The following is an 18,880-nucleotide window of genomic DNA, read 5'->3' as shown; positions in this document are numbered from 1 at the left end:
CTCTCTTTGGTGGGTATTTTACTTTTTCTAGACCAGCAAAACTAATGTTTTTTTAATGTATAAGATAGTTTGCGGAAGTTTTCTTTCCATATGTTTCCGGAATAATATTACCTTACATTACATTGATTTTGACATCCAAGAATTCCAGTGGTTGTACACCATAAGAAGATGTACATATCATGTTCTCTGTGTTTATATCATTAAGGTATTTCACAAATTATGCATATTGATCTTTAGTGCCTGCCAACACTATAAAAATGTCAACCACGTTTCTAGAATGTTTTTATGTACTTAATACAGGGATTATTTAAAGTTTCAATATATTTGCTTTCAAAATTAGCTAAAGCTATATTGTAAAAAACTCAGGTCAATGGAGTACCCATTGCGGTACCAGTGCTTTGCAGGTACCACTTATCCCTAAATATGAATGCATTGTGAGACCAGACAAAGTCAAGAGCTTCGCATACAAATTTTGTGTATTCATGATTTTTGTCTGTGTTCTGCAATATACATTTAATGGCATCAATGCCCTGGTTTTGTGGAATTCTAGTATATAAGCTTTTCACATCTATGGAGGTCAATGCGAAATCCTCTCGTAAATCAATATTGTCTACTACTTTAAGAAAGTCTCCAGTGTCCTTAATATATGAAGATGTACTAGACAGGAGAGGTCTCAACAGTCAATCTAGGTATTTTAATAAAGGTTTAGATAGGGATCTCAAGCCCAATACAAAGGGGTGACCTGGGGGGTTAAGGACTTGTGAATGTTGGGGATACAATACTAATGGGGTTTCTGTGTATATTGCAGGAGGCACTTTTCTGCCCCTTTATTAGATGAAATGCCATTTCTACCTGTTTTCTTAGAGGGAATCTGTCACCCCCTGGACTCTTTTAAACTACAATATTACTATTGGCATACATGTAATAGAATTGTTAAACTAGTCATACTTGTATGCCTCATAGGTGCAGTGTAGAAGTTGAGAAATGAATTTTTAAATCCTGTGAGACTAGAATTAAGTGGATATAAATCTGCACTGCCAATGGTCCAGGATGTATTAGGAGACTGAAAAGGTTTAAAGGCAGTTTTTATTCATCAACAAATTTTGAAATACACATGCTTCTCCATCAGAATAAAAAAATAGTTTGTCCTAATGACAATAGTGAGAGCAAAATAAGGGATACCAAAGACAAAAGCAATGTAGAGGAAATAGCTTACAACCTTAATGATGTACAGTATATAAGGAAAGAGGAACTAAATTACGGTAAGCAAAATAAGAAAATAGGGAGAGTTAAGTTCTTTGAAAAGCGAAACCAAATCCTGGAATACATTTTAGCAGAACAAATGGGAAAAGAATGCTATACACAAGTATGAGTGGTGAAACCAACTTCCGGCTTTGTCAGTTGAGTAACCAATGTCATATGACTGAGAGAATGACATGCACACTATGTCAAATTTTTCTGATGTATTCTCCTGGGTCAGACAGATCTTTATATATTGCAACCAATGTTCAGTTAGTGCTAGTTAGAGATGTTCGAGCATTAAAGTGATCAGATGCTCTTTACCAAGCTAAGCAAACCAAGCAATTCCTAATGCTCGGATGCTTGTTTCGAGTAACAAGTATAAGGATGATTTTAAGGAGGAGAGGTGAGGGAGACACACACCAGCGACAGCAGAGACAGGGGAACACTGTCAAAGGACTGGACCAATTTCATGACACGCTCCCAGTGTCCATGCCCTGATGACTGGGTATTTTTGACAAGGAAGGAAAAGTTTTTAGAGATGAACAAGCAATACCTGGCCGACAAAACCAGCGTACTCCTTAATTCCTCTGCAACATTCAACTATTGGGTCTCAAAGCTCGACACCTAACATGAGCTGCCCCTCTGAGCGGGTTTTGAGTGCCGCCTGGTCGGTCATAACAGACAGATGCTTTTGGCTCTCAACAGAAAATGCTGACAGGCTCACTCTGATAAAAATGAACAAAACCTGAATTAGCCCCAACTTTTCCACACCACCACCAGATAACAGCAGCACATAAAGTGTTTTTAATCTTGAATATTTTAATGAGGCCCTCCAGTTGTTGCCTTCTAGGGTCTATGGATGACTGAATGACCTTACTTATAATTTTGTCCTGGCTTTGCACAGTGTGCCAAGCCTTTATGAGTGTAGAAGTTCTACACCACATTTTTATTTTTTATGAGGCACTCCAGCTGGTGCCTTCAAGTGTGTATGGAAGACCTTCCTTATATTTTTTCTTTCTTTTCACTGTGTGCAGAACCTTTATGAGTGTAGGAGAACCAAAACTACACTTTCTTAATATTTAATAGAGGCACTCCCTTGAAAAGTGTATGGATGACCCTGCTTGTAATTTTTAGCAGGCAGGCTTTGCTCTGTGTACAGACCTTTTGAGATTGGGAGTACCACAACTACACTGTCATGACTCTGTTATCAGGTGACCAGGAGCTCCTTCACTGTCCCTGTTAGGGGGCACACTAGCTCACCTTGTTTCCCAGGTTACTTCTGAAGGTGATGATGTCAAAGCCACGTACCTTGCCTTAGCTCCTGAATTCGCCCTCAATCTGTACCCTTCCCCCACCCAGAGGAGAGAGGAATAGTAGTGCACCATAGTACACCAACCAGACTAACAAGGTAATATGAACAGGAGTAATGGAAAATACCAAACATACAAATATACATACAGTGGTATGGACCAGTTAGTGAAGGATGGGGTTAAACCCAAGTAGGAGAAGAAAGGAAATTATCACACTCACAGAACCAAGCAGCTGTCACAGATAAATCCACCAACCGAGGACTAATCAAATAACCACCAAAACCCATCCTTCTAGCCATGCAGCATAAGCTACTCTGAAGATGTGTGTTATTCAGGACCCAGATTATATAGGGAGTGGCTAACAATACACAACTGAGAGCCTTATCTCCAAGAGCTCTCAACAGAGCAGATTACCCATGCACTGTCCAAAGAAATTTACACCATTTAATAAGAAGGTAAAGTGCTTCTATTCTGCGCAGTAGGAGAACTCAGATGCTGCTGTCTTCTGGCTCCTTTCTGTCTCGGTAAGGCTACGTTCACATTTGCATTGCGTCGGGCGCAGCCACGGCAACGCATGCGTCATGCGCCCCTATATTTAACATGGGGGGCGCATGGACATGCGCGTTGTGTTGCGTTTTGTGATGCATGCGTCTTTATTGGCGCAAGCGTCAGGGCGCAGAGGACGCTGCATGTTGCATTTTTTTCCACCAAAAATCATGCTAAAAATGGACGCATGCATCACAAAACAATGCGTTTTGCATGCGTTGTGCGTTGCGTCACCGACGTAACGCCCAACAACACAAATGTGAATGTAGCCTAAACCTGTGACCGTACACTTTGTTCACAATATTTGAATGAGGCACGACAGTTGGTGCCTTCAAGGGTGTATGGCTGACCCTACTTGTAATTTTTGACAGGCCTGACACTTAGTGCAGAGCTTTTATGAGTGTGGTGGTGTTGAAGGGTCACACTAGGGTGTAATCTTCTTAATTGTCTGTGGTCAGATTGTATCTCTGTGGCCAGGGTCACACTTGCGAGTGCAATGCGAGAAACTCACGCATCAATATCCGACACTGCTGCCGTCACTCGGGAATGGAGCATTCAGCTGCATAGAAATACATGCAGCCACACACTCCGGTCCTGAGTGCCGGCGGCAGTGCCGGGTATTGATGCAAGAGACTCATGCGAGTTTCTCACATTGCATTCGCAAGTGTGACCCCGACCTAAGAAAGATTAATGTGTACGTGGAGAAAAAACACTAGTGATTGATGACACAGTCACTAGCAGCAAATCTGTTTTATTGATTGGAAGACACATCCTTTTATAGGTTATCAATTATTGATGTAAAACTTTAATTAATATTCATTAGCTTTACGATTCTGTTTTTCCCCTAAGCATTACTTTATTCTTGATTAGCTCAGTGGACACGTCATATCAGAGTCCACTTGAGGGTTGTATAACCTATTGATAGGTATGATTTAGAGCACATACACACATTTATTAGTATCTGTGATTCTTATATACAGTTCTGGCAAAAATTAAAAGACCACTGCAAAATGTTCAGTTTGTTTGATTTTTCTCTTTATAGGTATATTTTTAAGTAAAATGTAAATTGTTCTTTTATTCTATAAACTTCTGACATGTCTCCGAATTTCCAAGCAATACATTTTGTATTTTTTTTCTGACAAAGAAAAATGGTCATTACTTTATTCTTGATTAGCTCAGTGGACACGTTGTCATATCAGAGTCCACTTGAGTGTTGTATAACCTGTTGACAGGTATGATTTAGAGCACGTACACACATTAATTAGTATTTGTGATTCTTATATACAGCTCTGTAAAAAATTAAAAGACCACTGCAAAATGTTCAGTTTGTCTGATTTTTCTCTTTCTAGGTATATTTTTGAGTAAAATGTAAATTGTTCTTTTATTCTATAAACTTCTGACATGTCTCTGAATTTCCAAGCAATAAATTTTGTAATTTTTTTCTGACAAAGAAAAATGGTCAAAATTAAAAAAAACAACAACAGTGCTTTCATACCTCAAATAATGCAAAGAAAGCAAGTTCATAATCATTTAGAAACAACAATACTAATGTTTTAACTCAGGAAGAGTTCAGAAATCATTATTTTGTGGAATAACCATGATTTTTAATCAAAGCTTTCATGCGTCTTGGCATGCTTCCCACCAGTCTTTCACACTGCTTCTGGTGCAAAAATGTAAGCAGTTCTTCTTTGTTTGATTGCTTGTGACTATCCATCATCCTCTTGATTGCGTTACAGAGGTTTTCAATGGGGTTCAGGTCTGGAGATTAGGCTGCCTATTACAGGGTTTTGATGTGGTGGTCTCTTAATTTTTGCCAGAGCTGTATATTCAGCAAAGCGTCCGTTTTGTCTGCAAGCATCCATTTTGGATATCTTCAATCAGGATACATATGCTTAACAGTAGTACCACAAATACACTTTGTTCACAATATTTGAATGAGGCATTACATTTGGTGCCTTCAAGACTGTATGGATGACACTACTCCGGGTCCGGATGGCATACACCCACGAGTACTAAGAGAACTAAGTAATGTAATAGATAAACCATTATTTCTTATTTTTAGGGACTCTATAGCGACAGGGTCTGTTCCGCAGGATTGGCGCATAGCAAATGTGGTGCCAATATTCAAAAAGGGCTCTAAAAGTGAACCTGGAAATTATAGGCCACTAAGTCTAACCTCTATTGTTGGTAAAATATTTGAAGGGTTTCTGAGGGATGTTATTCTGGATTATCTCAATGAGAATAACTGTTTAACTCCATATCAGCATGGGTTTATGAGAAATCGCTCCTGTCAAACCAATCTAATCAGTTTTTATGAAGAGGTAAGCTATAGGCTGGACCACGGGGAGTCATTGGACGTGGTATATCTCGATTTTTCCAAAGCGTTTGATACCGTGCCGCACAAGAGGTTGGTACACAAAATGAGAATGCTTGGTCTGGGGGAAAATGTGTGTAAATGGGTTAGTAACTGGCTTAGTGATAGAAAGCAGAGGGTGGTTATAAATGGTATAGTCTCTAACTGGGTCGCTGTGACCAGTGGGGTACCGCAGGGGTCAGTATTGGGACCTGTTCTCTTCAACATATTCATTAATAATCTGGTAGAAGGTTTACACAGTAAAATATCGATATTTGCAGATGATACAAAACTATGTAAAGCAGTTAATACAAGAGAAGATAGTATTCTGCTACAGATGGATCTGGATAAGTTGGAAACTTGGGCTGAAAGGTGGCAGATGAGGTTTAACAATGATAAATGTAAGGTTATACACATGGGAAGAAGGAATCAATATCACCATTACACACTGAATGGGAAACCACTGGGTAAATCTGACAGGGAGAAGGACTTGGGGATCCTAGTTAATGATAAACTTACCTGGAGCAGCCAGTGCCAGGCAGCAGCTGCCAAGGCAAACAGGATCATGGGGTGCATTAAAAGAGGTCTGGATACACATGATGAGAGCATTATACTGCCTCTGTACAAATCCCTAGTTAGACCGCACATGGAGTACTGTGTCCAGTTTTGGGCACCGGTGCTCAAGAAGGATATAATGGAACTAGAGAGAGTACAAAGGAGGGCAACAAAATTAATAAAGGGGATGGGACAACTACAATATCCAGATAGATTAGCGAAATTAGGATTATTTAGTCTAGAAAAAAGACGACTGAGGGGCGATCTAATAACCATGTATAAGTATATAAGGGGACAATACAAATATCTCGCTGAGGATCTGTTTATACCAAGGAAGGTGATGGGCACAAGGGGGCATTCTTTGCGTCTGGAGGAGAGAAGGTTTTTCCACCAACATAGAAGAGGATTCTTTACTGTTAGGGCAGTGAGAATCTGGAATTGCTTGCCTGAGGAGGTGGTGATGGCGAACTCAGTCGAGGGGTTCAAGAGAGGCCTGGATGTCTTCCTGGAGCAGAACAATATTGTATCATACAATTATTAGGTTCTGTAGAAGGACGTAGATCTGGGGATTTATTATGATGGAATATAGGCTGAACTGGATGGACAAATGTCTTTTTTCGGCCTTACTAACTATGTTACTATGTTACTTGTAATTTTTGGCAGGTTTTTCACTTAGTACAGATCTTTTGTGAGTGTGGGCATACCACAACTACACTTTGTTCACAATATTTGAATGAGATACCACAGTTGGCACCTTCAAGGGTGTATGATGACCCTGCTTGTAATTCTTGGCAGGCTTTTCACTTACTGCACAGCCTTTATGCCACAATTTGAACAGAATGTGTATGAAGCCCGTGTTTATGTCTAATACATGGTGTGTCTAAATCCATTATCCATGAAATTATTAGCAGTTCTTGCTTCATCCATAAATTACACTGAAACTTTTTGTCTAAAAAATTTTAATTTTGGTACACTTCAATTATTAAAAAAAAATCCTTTTAAAATGGTGCCTTATATACAAGTCATTATACAGAAAAAAAAATTTTTAATAATGTTTTTCCAGTAATCTCTAAATTCTTTGATTTTTAATGTCTTATTTTCAGTCCTTTAAAGTGAAATAATTGAGTGACACCATTGTTCTCCGCAGCAATCTTGAAGTCAGAGATTCTTCTAGGGGTCTTCCCCATGCTTTTGTTCTTACATTCAGCACTTTTTACATTCATTTCAACATTTTCACTGACCCACAAACCTTCTTATAGGGTCTGCCAGAAAAAAGCTTGGCTTTCCCATTGACTCCCATTATACTTGTTACTCGAAACAAGCATCCAAGCATTAGGAATTGCTTGGTTTGCTTGGCTTGGTAAGAAGCATCCGAGCATGCTCATCTCTAACCAACACTAATTGAACATTGGTTGCAACGCAATGTATTAAGATCTTGTAGATTGTGAGCCCTCGTGGGCAGGGTCCTTTCTCCTCCTACTGTACCAGTTGTGACTTGTATTGTTTAAGATTATTGTACTTGTTTTTATATGTTTACCCCTCCTCACATGTAAAGCGCCATGGAATAAATGGCGCTATAATAATAAATAATAATAATAATAATCTGTCTGACCCAGGAGAATATACTGTATCAGCAAAATTCAGAGCTGCCACTAAGAATTTCGGGGACCCATACTGGCAAAAGTTTCGGGGCCCCCTTGAGACTCCACACAGGCTCTACCCATCAAACCTTCCAGAATCTCATCGCCCACTCATAGAAAAACTCCACATCTGCACCACGTCCTCACCAATCACACATTAACAGTTCCCATCAGCAGATTATATACATAACTAGCAGCTTTTGTGTTGGCCCAAAGATTTTTTAAGCCGCCACCACAACAAGGTAAACTCTTCCCACCATGACCAGATCACATATTACCACCACAGTGACAGGATAATATCACATACAAGGGACAAATACCACCACACCATGTCCAGACCACATATTACCACAATATAATGACCAAATAATAGCACATGCAAGGGACAGAAACCACCACACCATGACCAGTCCACATATTATCACCACATAGTGACCAAATAACAGCACATACAGTACAGTCCAAAAGTTTGGACACACCTTCTGATTTAAAGATTTTTCTGTATTTTCATGACTATGAAAACTGTAAATTTACACGGAAGACATCAAAACTATGAATTAACACATGTGGAATTATATACTTAACAAAAAATTGTCAAACAACTGAAATTATGTCTTATATTCTAGGTTCTTCAAAGTAGCCGCCTTTTACTTTGATGACTGCTTTGCACACTCTTGGCATTCTCTTGATGAGCTTCAAGAGGTAGTCACACTTCACAGGTGTGCCCTGACAGGTTTAATAAGTGGGATTTCTTCCCACTTCTATTTTCTTTATTTGCTTCATTTTGTTCCTGTTTGCTTATATACATCATTAAGGTTATAACTAAGTTATTTCTTGTACATTGCTTTTGTCTTTGGTATCCCTTATTTTGTTTTTACTATTGTCGTTAGGACAAACTATTGGTTTGTTCTGATGAAGAAGTATGTGTATTTCAAAATGTGATGATGAATGAAAACTGCCTTCAAACCTTTTCAGTTTCCTAATACATCCTAGACTATTGGCAGTGCAGATTTATATCCGCTTAATTGTCGTCTCGCAGGATTTATCCTTTGCTTACTTGGCTTTGCTACAGGGTTTTATATTAACCACACACAAAAAAAAGGCACAGTAAAACCAAAAAATACTCTGTTGCAAAAAATAACAGTAAACAGCAAGTGCTAATAAAAAGATGGGAAATCACAGGGTATTTGGTTAATACGTTTTTTGCAAAAAATGTATATTAAGATGCTCTACCAAACGTCAAAGTATACCCGTATTAGAGCAGTCCTATCTAATGTATGTAATCCCTATCTGATGTATTTAAAAACCTGGTCATATGTACGAGTATAATACCTGTATGAGCAGGATTCAGAAAGGTAATGTTCAATGTGGACATGCAGCATAGTGCGGCTCTTAAATGCACGGCTCACAAGGAGAGGGGGAAACCTCCCTAGTCTTGTAGAAACAAGAAAACAATAGATTAAAACAGAAACACATGAGCCGTGGACACAGTGAACAGGCCTGTAGGGACCCTGCTAAAAAAAAAATACTCTGTTGCAAAAATATAACAGTAAACAGCAAGAGCTAATAAAAATCCTGCTCATACAGGTATTATACATACTAACGAGCAGAACAACACATCCAACTACTAGAATACCACATAGTCAAAATAGATCATAAATAAAGGCAATCCATAGTCAGACTGATAGGACCATAAAGGACCCACTGAATTCAAATAGAAACACACCACAGAGCAAAAAAACAGTGGAAAAATTGTCCCAACAACATAACAAATATATAATGCAACAAAGTTTATTAAATAGTACAAAAGGTAATAAACAGAGACAAGGCTAAAAAAGTGGTGAACCAAGGCACAGCACAAACGGTAGGAGACCGCATAATGTGCCCGAATATCACAACAATGAAAGCATGACCATTAGTAATAGCGTCAGTGCAGATGTAAATATTCTGCTTCTAGTAACATACGAAGCTGCGTGTGATCACCATTTTGGAAACTAGACCCCTTAAGGAACTAGATGTGTGGTGAGCACTTTGAACCCCCATGTGCTTCACAGAAGTTTATAACGTTGAGCCGTGAAAATAAAAAAAAAAAACATTTTTTCTACAAAAATGATCTTTTTGCCCCCAATTTTTTATTTTCACAAGGGTAACAGGAGAAATTAGACCACTAAAGTTGTAGTGCAATTTCTCCTGAATACGTCGATACCCAATGTGTGGGGGTAAACCACTGTTTGGGCACACCGCAGAGCTTGGAAGAGGAGGAGTGCCGTTTCACTTTTTCAATGTAGAATTGTCTGGAATTGAGATCGGATACCATGTCGCGTTTGGAGAGCCCCTGATGTGCCTAAACAGTGGAAACCCCCCCACAAGTGACCCCATTTTGGAAACTAGACCCCCCATGGAACTTATCTAGATGTGTGGTGAGAACTTTGAATGCCCAAGTGCTTCACAGAAGTTTAGAAACCCTAAATCCAACACACCCCTAATCCTAATCTCAACCCTAACCTCAAACCTAACCCTAATCCCAATACACCCCTAATCACAACCCTAACCTTAACCCTAATCCCAAACCTAACCCTAATCCCAAGCGTAACCCTAATACCAACCCTCATCCAAACCCTAACCCTAATCCCAACTCTAACCCTAACTTTAGCCCCAACCCTAGCCCTAACTTTAGCCCCAACCCTAACCCTAGCCCTAAGGCTACTTTCACACTTACATCGTTTGGCATCCATCGCAATCCGTCGTTTTGGACAAAAAACGGATCCTGCAAATGTGCCCGCAGGATGCGTTTTTTGCCCATAGACTTGTATTGCCGATGGATCGTGACGGATGGCCACACGTCGCGTCCATCGTGCACTGGATCAGTTGTGTTTTGGCGGACCGTCGGCACAAAAAAAGTTCAATGTAACATTTTTTTGTACGGCGCGTCCGCCATTTCTGACCGCGCATGCGTGGCCGTAACTCCGCCCCCTCCTCCCCAGGACATAGATTGGGCAGCGGATGCGTTGAAAAACTACATCGGCTGCCCACGTTGTTCACAATTTCACAACGTGCATCGATATGTCGGGCCGACGCATTGCGACGGCCCCGTACCGACGTAAGTGTGAAAGAAGCCGAACCCTAAATTTAGCCCCAACCCTAACCCTAAATTTAGCCCCAACCCTAACCCTAAATTTAGCCCCAACCCTAACCCTAACCCTAGCCCTAACCCTAGCCCTAACCCTAACCCTAGCCCTAGCCCTAACCCTAGCCCTAACCCTAACCCTAGCCCTAACCCTAACCCTAGCCCTAACCCTAACCCTAATTTTAGCCCCAACTGCTCTTCTCCTGCTGGCCGGCAGAAGGCGACAGATGGCGGGCGCACTGCGCATGCGCCCGCCATTTTCTTTTGCCAAGAAGATGCCGGCGGCCAGGAGGAGCAGCAGGAGAACCCAGGGACACTGGTGAGTATAATAGGGTCCCCAAATCCCCCTATTTCTCTGTCCTCTGATGTGCGATCACATCAGAGGACAGAGAATTACACTTTGCTTTTTTTTTTTTTTGCGGTCGCCGGTAAACAGTTAATTACCGGCGATCGCAAAACAGGGGTCGGTAAAACCGACCCCGATTATGTTCTTTGGGGTCTCGGCTACCCTCGGCAGCCGAGACCCCAAAGATTCTCCCAGTGCCGGCCGGCGGGCGCACTGCGCATGCGCCCGCCATTTTGAAGATGGCGGCGCCCATCGGGAGCCACGAGGAGCACCGGGGGAGACAGGTAAGTATTGGGGGGCTACCTGGGACCCCATTTCTCTGTCCTCTGATGTGCGATCACATCGGAGGACAGAGAAATTAAAAAGAAATCGTGTTTTGGTTTTTTTTGCGATTGCCGGTAAACGGTTAATTACCGGCGATCGCAAATGCGGGGTCGGTAAAAAAAACCCCGAATCATGTTCTCTGGGGTCTTGGCTAACCCCGGCAGCCGAGACCCCGGAGAAAATCTGACTCTGGGGGGCGCTATTTACTTTTTTCACAGCGCCATTAATTAACGGCGCTGTGGTTTAAGAACCCTTAGCGGCCGCCGTTAAAAGGCGTATCGGCGGTCGTTAAGGGGTTAATATACATTTTTTTGCAAAAACGTATTAACGTTTTTCCATCTTTTTATTAGCACTTGCTGTTTATTGTTATGTTTTTTTGCAACAGAGTATTTTTTGTTTTACTGTGACTTTTTTTGTGGTTTGTCTCCTGGTGGTGTGAACCGTGTCCCTACTGGCCTGTTCACTGTGTGCACGGCTCATGTGTTTCTGTTTTAATCTAGGGTTTTATATTAGTAGCTTTATTATATGCTGCTGTTTGTCCATGCATTTATAAATCTTGTCTGTTTCTCCCTTATATGTTACTTTTTAATCGTAATAAAAATTCAACTTTTACATTTTTTGGATGTGGGATGATTGATTCTTTCTGGTGTTCCTTATTCTCTCCTAGTATCTATTGTTTACATTGACACCAGGTCTTGTGTACTCAACTTTATCATTATATATCTGCACATGGAAAGTGCTGTTTATATATTTTCTCAATTGAACATTTCAAAACAATTAATTCTACCTAATAAAACTTAACAAAAGAATAACAGAGACTTTTTTAGTTAGTGTAGCTTTATTATACGAGACTAGGGATGAGCGGACCCATGGAAGCTGAACTTTAGTCAAAAGTTTGGTTTGTATAACATAACTCCATATAAGTCAAAGGGGACCTGAACGTGCTGTAAAATGGTCATAGTAAGGGCTAGGGGTCTTCAAAAGGAAGCAAAATGGGGGTATGAAGAGGAAAATTGCCCTGCAAACAAATGTGGATTGGGAAATTACTTAAAATAACATATCATTTCAAAAAAATTAAAATAATAGTCCTGAACCAGAAGGCGGAGGTCCAAGTGGAGAAGTAGAGCAGTGCCTTGCATGTGTAGTTTACTATACTTGTTAAAAAATAAATGTGTTTCTGTTTTAATCTAGGGTTTTATATTAGTAGCTTTATTATATGCTGCTAACTCTTTGTCCATGCATTCATAAATCTTGTCTGTTTCTCCCTTATATGTTACTTTTTAACCGTAATACTAATAAAAATTCAACTTTTACATTTTTTGGATGTGGGATGATTGATTCTTTCTGGTGTTCCTTATTTCCTCCTTGTATCTATTGATTACATTGACACCAGGTCTTGTGTATATGGAGTTCAGGTCCAGGATCAAGTTCGGATCAAGTTATGTTATACAAACCAAACTTTGGACTAAAGTTCAGCTTCCACGGGTCCGCTCATCCCTAGTCTCGTATAATAAAGCTACACTAACTAAAAAAGTCTCTGTTATTCTTTTGTTAAGTTTTATTAGGTAGAATTAATTGTTTTGAAATGTTCAATTGCATAGGCAGCATCAATAGTAAAAACTTGGTCACACAGAGTTAATAGCAGCGGTTACGCAGTGCGGTACCTGTGGCCCGTTACCGCTGGCATTAACCCTGTGTGAGCGGTGAGTGGAGGGGAGTATGTGGGCGCCGGACACTGACTGCAGGGGTGTAGGGAGGGCATAGGCAGCATCAATAGTAAAAACTTGGTCACACAGAGTTAATAGCAGCGGTTACGCAGTGCGGTACCCGCGGCCCGTTACCGCTGGCATTAACCCTGTGTGAGTGGTGAGTGGAGGGGAGTATGTGGGCGCCGGACACTGACTGCAGGGGTGTAGGGAGGGCCTAATCGGACTGTGCCCGTCGCTGATTGGTCACGGCAGCCATGACAGGCAGCTGGCGAGACCAATCAGCGACGCGGGATTTCCATGACGGAAGTTGCCGACAGACAGAAAGACAGACAGATAGAAGTACCCCTTAGAGAATTATATAGTAGATGGGGGACACAAAAAATGATGTGGGGCCCCTCCTATTTTTAATAACTAGCTAAGGCAAAGCAGACAGCTTGGAGCTGTTATTAATAGGCTGGGAAGGCTCACGGTTATAGACCCCTTCCCTGCCTAGTAAAACCAGCCCTTAGCCATCACAAATTCTGGCTCTTAGCCTTGGATCTTCCTGATTGCCCTGGTGCGGTGGCAATCAGGGTAATAGTTTCTATGATTTATGTCAGCTGTGTAATGCCAGCTGGCATCAAGCCCAGGGCTTAGTAATAGAGAGGCGTCTAAAAAACATACCCAGTACTTTAAAGATAAAAACACACACAGGAAAAAAGTTAATTTGAATAAAGACTCCCCCACACATTCCCTGGTTTTAGCCATTTATTTTTTTAAAAGTAATCCCAGCAGTTCCGACATAATCCATTGTGGCTTTCTATGGCGTCCAGTGATTCTCTGAAGCAACCTAAGGAGTGTCATTTTGAGAACAATGCTCCACAGGTTACTTGAGGTCATGTCTCACGAGCGATGACGTCAGTAACTTCATCATTCGTGAGACATGACTGTGAGTAACATGGAGTGTTGTTCTCAGAACAACGCTCCATAGGTTGTTGAGAGAATCGTTGGATGTTGTGGGAACCTGCAATGAATTACATTGGAGCTGCTGGGATTTTTTTTAATAATAAATAGTCAAACCAGGGATTGTGAGGGGGAGTCTTTATTCAAATAAACTTTTTTTTTTATTGCGTGTGTTGTCTTTTTATTTTTAAATGCAGGGTAAGTAATGGGGTTATCTGATAGACACCTCTCCAAAACAAAACCCAGAGGCTTGATGCCAGCTGGCATTACAAAGCTGACATCAACCCCATAAACCATTACTCCAATTGCCACTGCACCATGGCAATCGTGAAGTGCTGAGGCTAAGCGCCATAATTTGCGCAGGTGCATCTAATGGATGCGCCATTTCTGGGGTGACTGAGGTCTGGTCTTATTAGGCTGGGAAGGGTCCAATATGCATGGACCTTCCAAGTCTTTTAATATTAGAAGCCAGCTGTCTGTTTTGCCTTAGCTGGTTATTAAAAATAGGGGGGACCCCACTTCATTTTATTTAATTGTTTATTATTTCTTTTACACTGTCCCTTACTTGTGCTGTCCCTGCGCTAGTATGAGGCCCGGTCACGGGTGGCACTAGCCAGTCACAGTCATGCCAATAATTGGCATAGCTGTAAATCCTGTGGAAGTGCCCACAGCCTAAAACCTTGTTGTTTGATTGCGCTGCAGCGTTTCAACAAGCTTTTTTAGGCATCCTAAATCCGAACAATAACACAATCTTCTCACAGACTTCCTGGAGAAATCCGTGTTTGGAATTCAGCAACCAACACTAGGCGTCCAGTTCAAACAACGAACTTTACAGTTCAGGTTGGCTCATCTTTTGCATGCTGTATATTTATTACTGTGTGGTCTTAATAGTTTGGTATGCATAAAGTACAGCCCCATAGTAAAGTGGTTTTTAAAATTAGTACTGGCTGCATTTTTTCCTGGAAAGTGAGCAGTCATCAACAATGCTCAATTAGTCAGTCTAGTTTCGAAAACATTTGTAAAGGATGATGAAATGTTGATAGTTTGTTAAATTGGTCAATATATTAAGAAAGTCTGTCTTTGCAGTGTGTTTCTAGCGGAGTACTGAGAGGGATAGGAAGACAGAAGATTGGTGCCATTATCTTTGCCATTGGTTATTACATGCTTGGATTACCAGTTGCTGCTGCTTTTATGTTTGCAGCCAAACAAGGCATTAAAGGTATCTATTTTATGTGAAATGAATGTAAAGATTAACCGTCATTTTAGCTTTTTCCTCCATAAATCTTTAGTATAATGAAATTAAGAAACTTTGTAATATGTCTTATTAGAGAAATATGTTTTTTTACCTTCTGAATTGATATTTCAATCAAAATTTTTCAATTCATTGGAAAAGGCTGTCTTCACTGAATCTAGAGTTTTCCATTACGGAGATAAAAGATGACAGTTGGTGTTCATAAACATCTAAGGAGAACTGTAGCTGTGGTTTCAGGAGAACTTGATGCAGAATGCCTGTGTCTGGCCTCCAGCTCTTCCTCCCTCATAGAATTTTAAAAGCACAAACTCTCATCTCTTATCTCTGTAAAGTGAAATCTGTCTTCACTGAATACAGATTTTATCCATGAATTAAGAGTTAAAAATACAGCAAGTGAAATAAGTATTGAGCACATCACCAATATTATAAGTAAATATATTTTTAAAGGTGCTACTGACATGATGTTAGTAACAACCCATCTAATCCACAAAGGCAAAGAAATCAAACCATAGATGTCCACGAATTAAGTTATGTGTAATATTGGGTAATGACACAGGGAAAAAACTTTGAACGCATGAAGAAAGAGAGGTGAAAAAAGCCGTGGAAAGTTCTGAAACCAGGTGAAATCTATCAGTAATTAGAAACCAATCCAGCCACTTAGTAAAAAATAATATCAGCTGATTTAACTGTTGGCCTATAAAAAGGTGTGTCATTACCTTGTTCTCACACATGAAAAATCTAATAATGGGTAAAACCAGTTTGCTGCCTCAAGAACTTTGCAACCATACTGATGGCATTGGTCACAGAAGAATTTCTAAACTACTGAAGGTTCCAGTGAGCACTGTTGGCGCCATAATACGGAAGTGGAAACAACATCATTTCACCATAAACCAGCCAGGACCAGGTGCTCCCTGCAAGACTTCAGACAGAGGAGTGAAAAGAATCAGAAGAGTTATCCAAGAGCCAAGGACACCTGTGGAGAACTACATAAAGATCTGGAATCAACAGGTACAATTGTTTCAAAGAAAAAAATGCATAATTGTTATGCTTGTTTAACAGCTCACATGCAAAAATAGTTAAAACACTAAAAACTTCAAGTGCCCAACCTGTTCCTGTACAGACTAGATATTCTGACCCTCCAGTCCCTAGTGGTTCCTGCTTGGGCTGGAATAGCCCTAACAACAGACTAAACTATGGCAGCTTGGACCTATGCTGCCTTAAAGGCCATGAAGTGCTTCACGTACCTCCTAAGGCAATGGAGGGCACAGCAGAGTGCAATTTACCTATAGAAGGGAAGGAGTGCTGAGATAAAAAGATTCTCGAGAGAGTTAAAACAAACCACAAAATGCAAAATTAAAAGATAAGGTACGTACTGCTCAAGAATATGCAGCCTACTTCCGAAACAAGAAACAGAAGATAGGTGCAGGGTGAAAAGCATAATCTTCAGAGAGCTCGACCCTAGCTGAACGTTCACTGACTGGAATAAACAATGGCCATATGACTGGACATCCAGATTAGAATGAAATTCCAGCAGGGTGAAAGTATATATAGCTGCACCCAAAAGGAGATTGGGCAGACAAATGAAAACATCTGTTAACCCAAAAAAGACAAAGGCAAGGATAACAGAAAATAAACACCCCGAGAAAAGGTGTAAGTGCTGTGGCTCAGTAGAGAAGCTGACCACAAAATACAAGATCAAGGGTTTGAACCAAGATACATGAAAGTAATGTGGTTCGCCCCACAAGGACCGTAGGGTACTTGGTACCGGGTTCTTCGGTTCACAGGGGGATGTCACGGTGGCTGACCCGGTCCGTGGCTCTGGGACGTCCGTATAAAAGGGGAAGGTCTTTAAAGGGCTACAGTTTATGTTCGTGACGCCACCTGTGGTATTCGGTCAGGGTGATCGACGCTGCTTTAAGGGGTCCGCTGGGGTGATGTTATGGCAGCTAGATGGTATACCTTCCCACAGGTGAAGTATGCCCACAGGGTATCCCGGTATGTAGATGGTGGTATGGTGAACGGTGCAGTGAAGAACGAGGACACAAGGTTGCAGTCTCTTTACCTTTACTGAAGACTTCAGCATCCACAGTCCAGTGCACCAGATCACAGGACAGGCAGAGTCCGGCCGGTTTGGAGGCAAGTCCGGAGTTCCCTTGTCCAGGTGGAAATCAGTAGCCTTCCCTTGTGCTGCGGTGGTGTAGTCCCTTACTGCCTATGGCTTCAAATAAGGGTCTCACAAATGCGATGTTTCACTCTCTCTGTCCCCCATATAGGATAGGACATTAACCGTATGACTGGTAACTTGAGCATGTTTATAGGGTCTCTTAGATAACCCAGCTCTGTAGGTGTCACCGTGCCTCCTGGGTGTAAGTGCAGACAAGTAACCTGCAATTAGCTGTCCTGCCGGTCTCTGAAATAAGGTGTAGCGGTCCTTACTCCCTCGGTATTCCTGCTACCGGGACGTTGCGCCTCAGAAGGAGACAGCTTGAGCGGGGCTGGTATTCTTATTATTGGAGACCATTTATATATATAAATTTCATAATTTCCAAATTGGGGAGAACCTCAAATAAACACTCACTAGAAGACCATAAAATTTAGCATTTATTTCTATTCAAATACAGTATATACAAAGAGTATAAAACATTTTGTCCCTAATCTGTCTCAGAAGTCTGCATTTATTTTATGCAGTATTCTTTCTAATTTATATTTAGAAAGTGTATAGCACCCGGTATGCTAATACATATTGACAGAATAGGACAACAAATTTTGGCACCAGCGTCCCCCCAACATGTTTCACCGCGCTAGCGGCGTCATCAGGAGATTTGACATAAGCTTAAACCAATGACAATAGCACCTTTGGAAATATGTTTACTTACAAAATTGGTGACATGTTCAATACTACAATAATACAATACTAAATTCACTGGCTATAAGTCCAAGAAATAAAATAAGAATTATTTTATATACTGTAAGTCTTTATTACCTACATAGCTGTTATGATCTGGTGGCCTTGGAGCAGCATGAGATGTACTCTGGAGAAGGTGGTCCCTGTACTGACCGCAAACCCTGAACCTAGCAGCGCAACTAAAAGTAGCCGTGGGGGGTACCTAACACTCCCTAGACCCCTCGGCACAGCCTTAAGGCCCCGTCACACATAGCGACGCTTGAGCGATTCCGTCAACGATACGACCTGTCAGGGATCGCTCAAGCGTCGCTATGTGGTCGCTGGTGAGATGTCAAACAGTGAGATCTCACCAACGACGCAGCAGCGATGTAGCGACCTGTAGCGACCTGTACAACGATCCTATTTCATGACGATTCAATGGGACGTCCTGTCAGCGAGGTCGTTGGTAAGGTGTCAAACACAGCGATGTGTGCTACCCAGCGGGACCTCAACGATCAAAAAATGGCCCAGGCCATTCTGACACGACCAGCGATCTCACAGCAGGGGCCTGATCGCTGCTACGTGTCACACATAGCGAGATCGCTACTGAGATCGCTGTTGCATCACAAAACTTGTGACTCAGCAGCGAT

At 41.2% G+C, this 18,880-nt stretch overlaps 1 protein-coding gene across 1 annotated transcript in view; it reads left to right on the top strand.

Moving 5' to 3' along the window:
• LOC138670215 (multidrug and toxin extrusion protein 1-like) overlaps window positions 1–18,880 on the top strand; it is a 269,225-nt gene that overhangs the window by 239,269 nt on the left and 11,076 nt on the right. Inside the window, exon 14 of the mRNA XM_069757362.1 lies at window positions 15,181–15,313. Within this exon, the coding sequence (XP_069613463.1) occupies window positions 15,181–15,313 (133 nt within the window). The remainder of the gene's footprint in view (window positions 1–15,180; window positions 15,314–18,880) is intronic.

The sequence above is a fragment of the Ranitomeya imitator genome, chromosome 3 (genome assembly GCF_032444005.1).
Source record: "Ranitomeya imitator isolate aRanImi1 chromosome 3, aRanImi1.pri, whole genome shotgun sequence".
Lineage (NCBI taxonomy): Eukaryota > Metazoa > Chordata > Amphibia > Anura > Dendrobatidae > Ranitomeya > Ranitomeya imitator.
The sequence above is the reverse complement of the archived record's forward strand: the minus strand, read 5'-3'. Positions and strand labels throughout refer to the sequence as shown.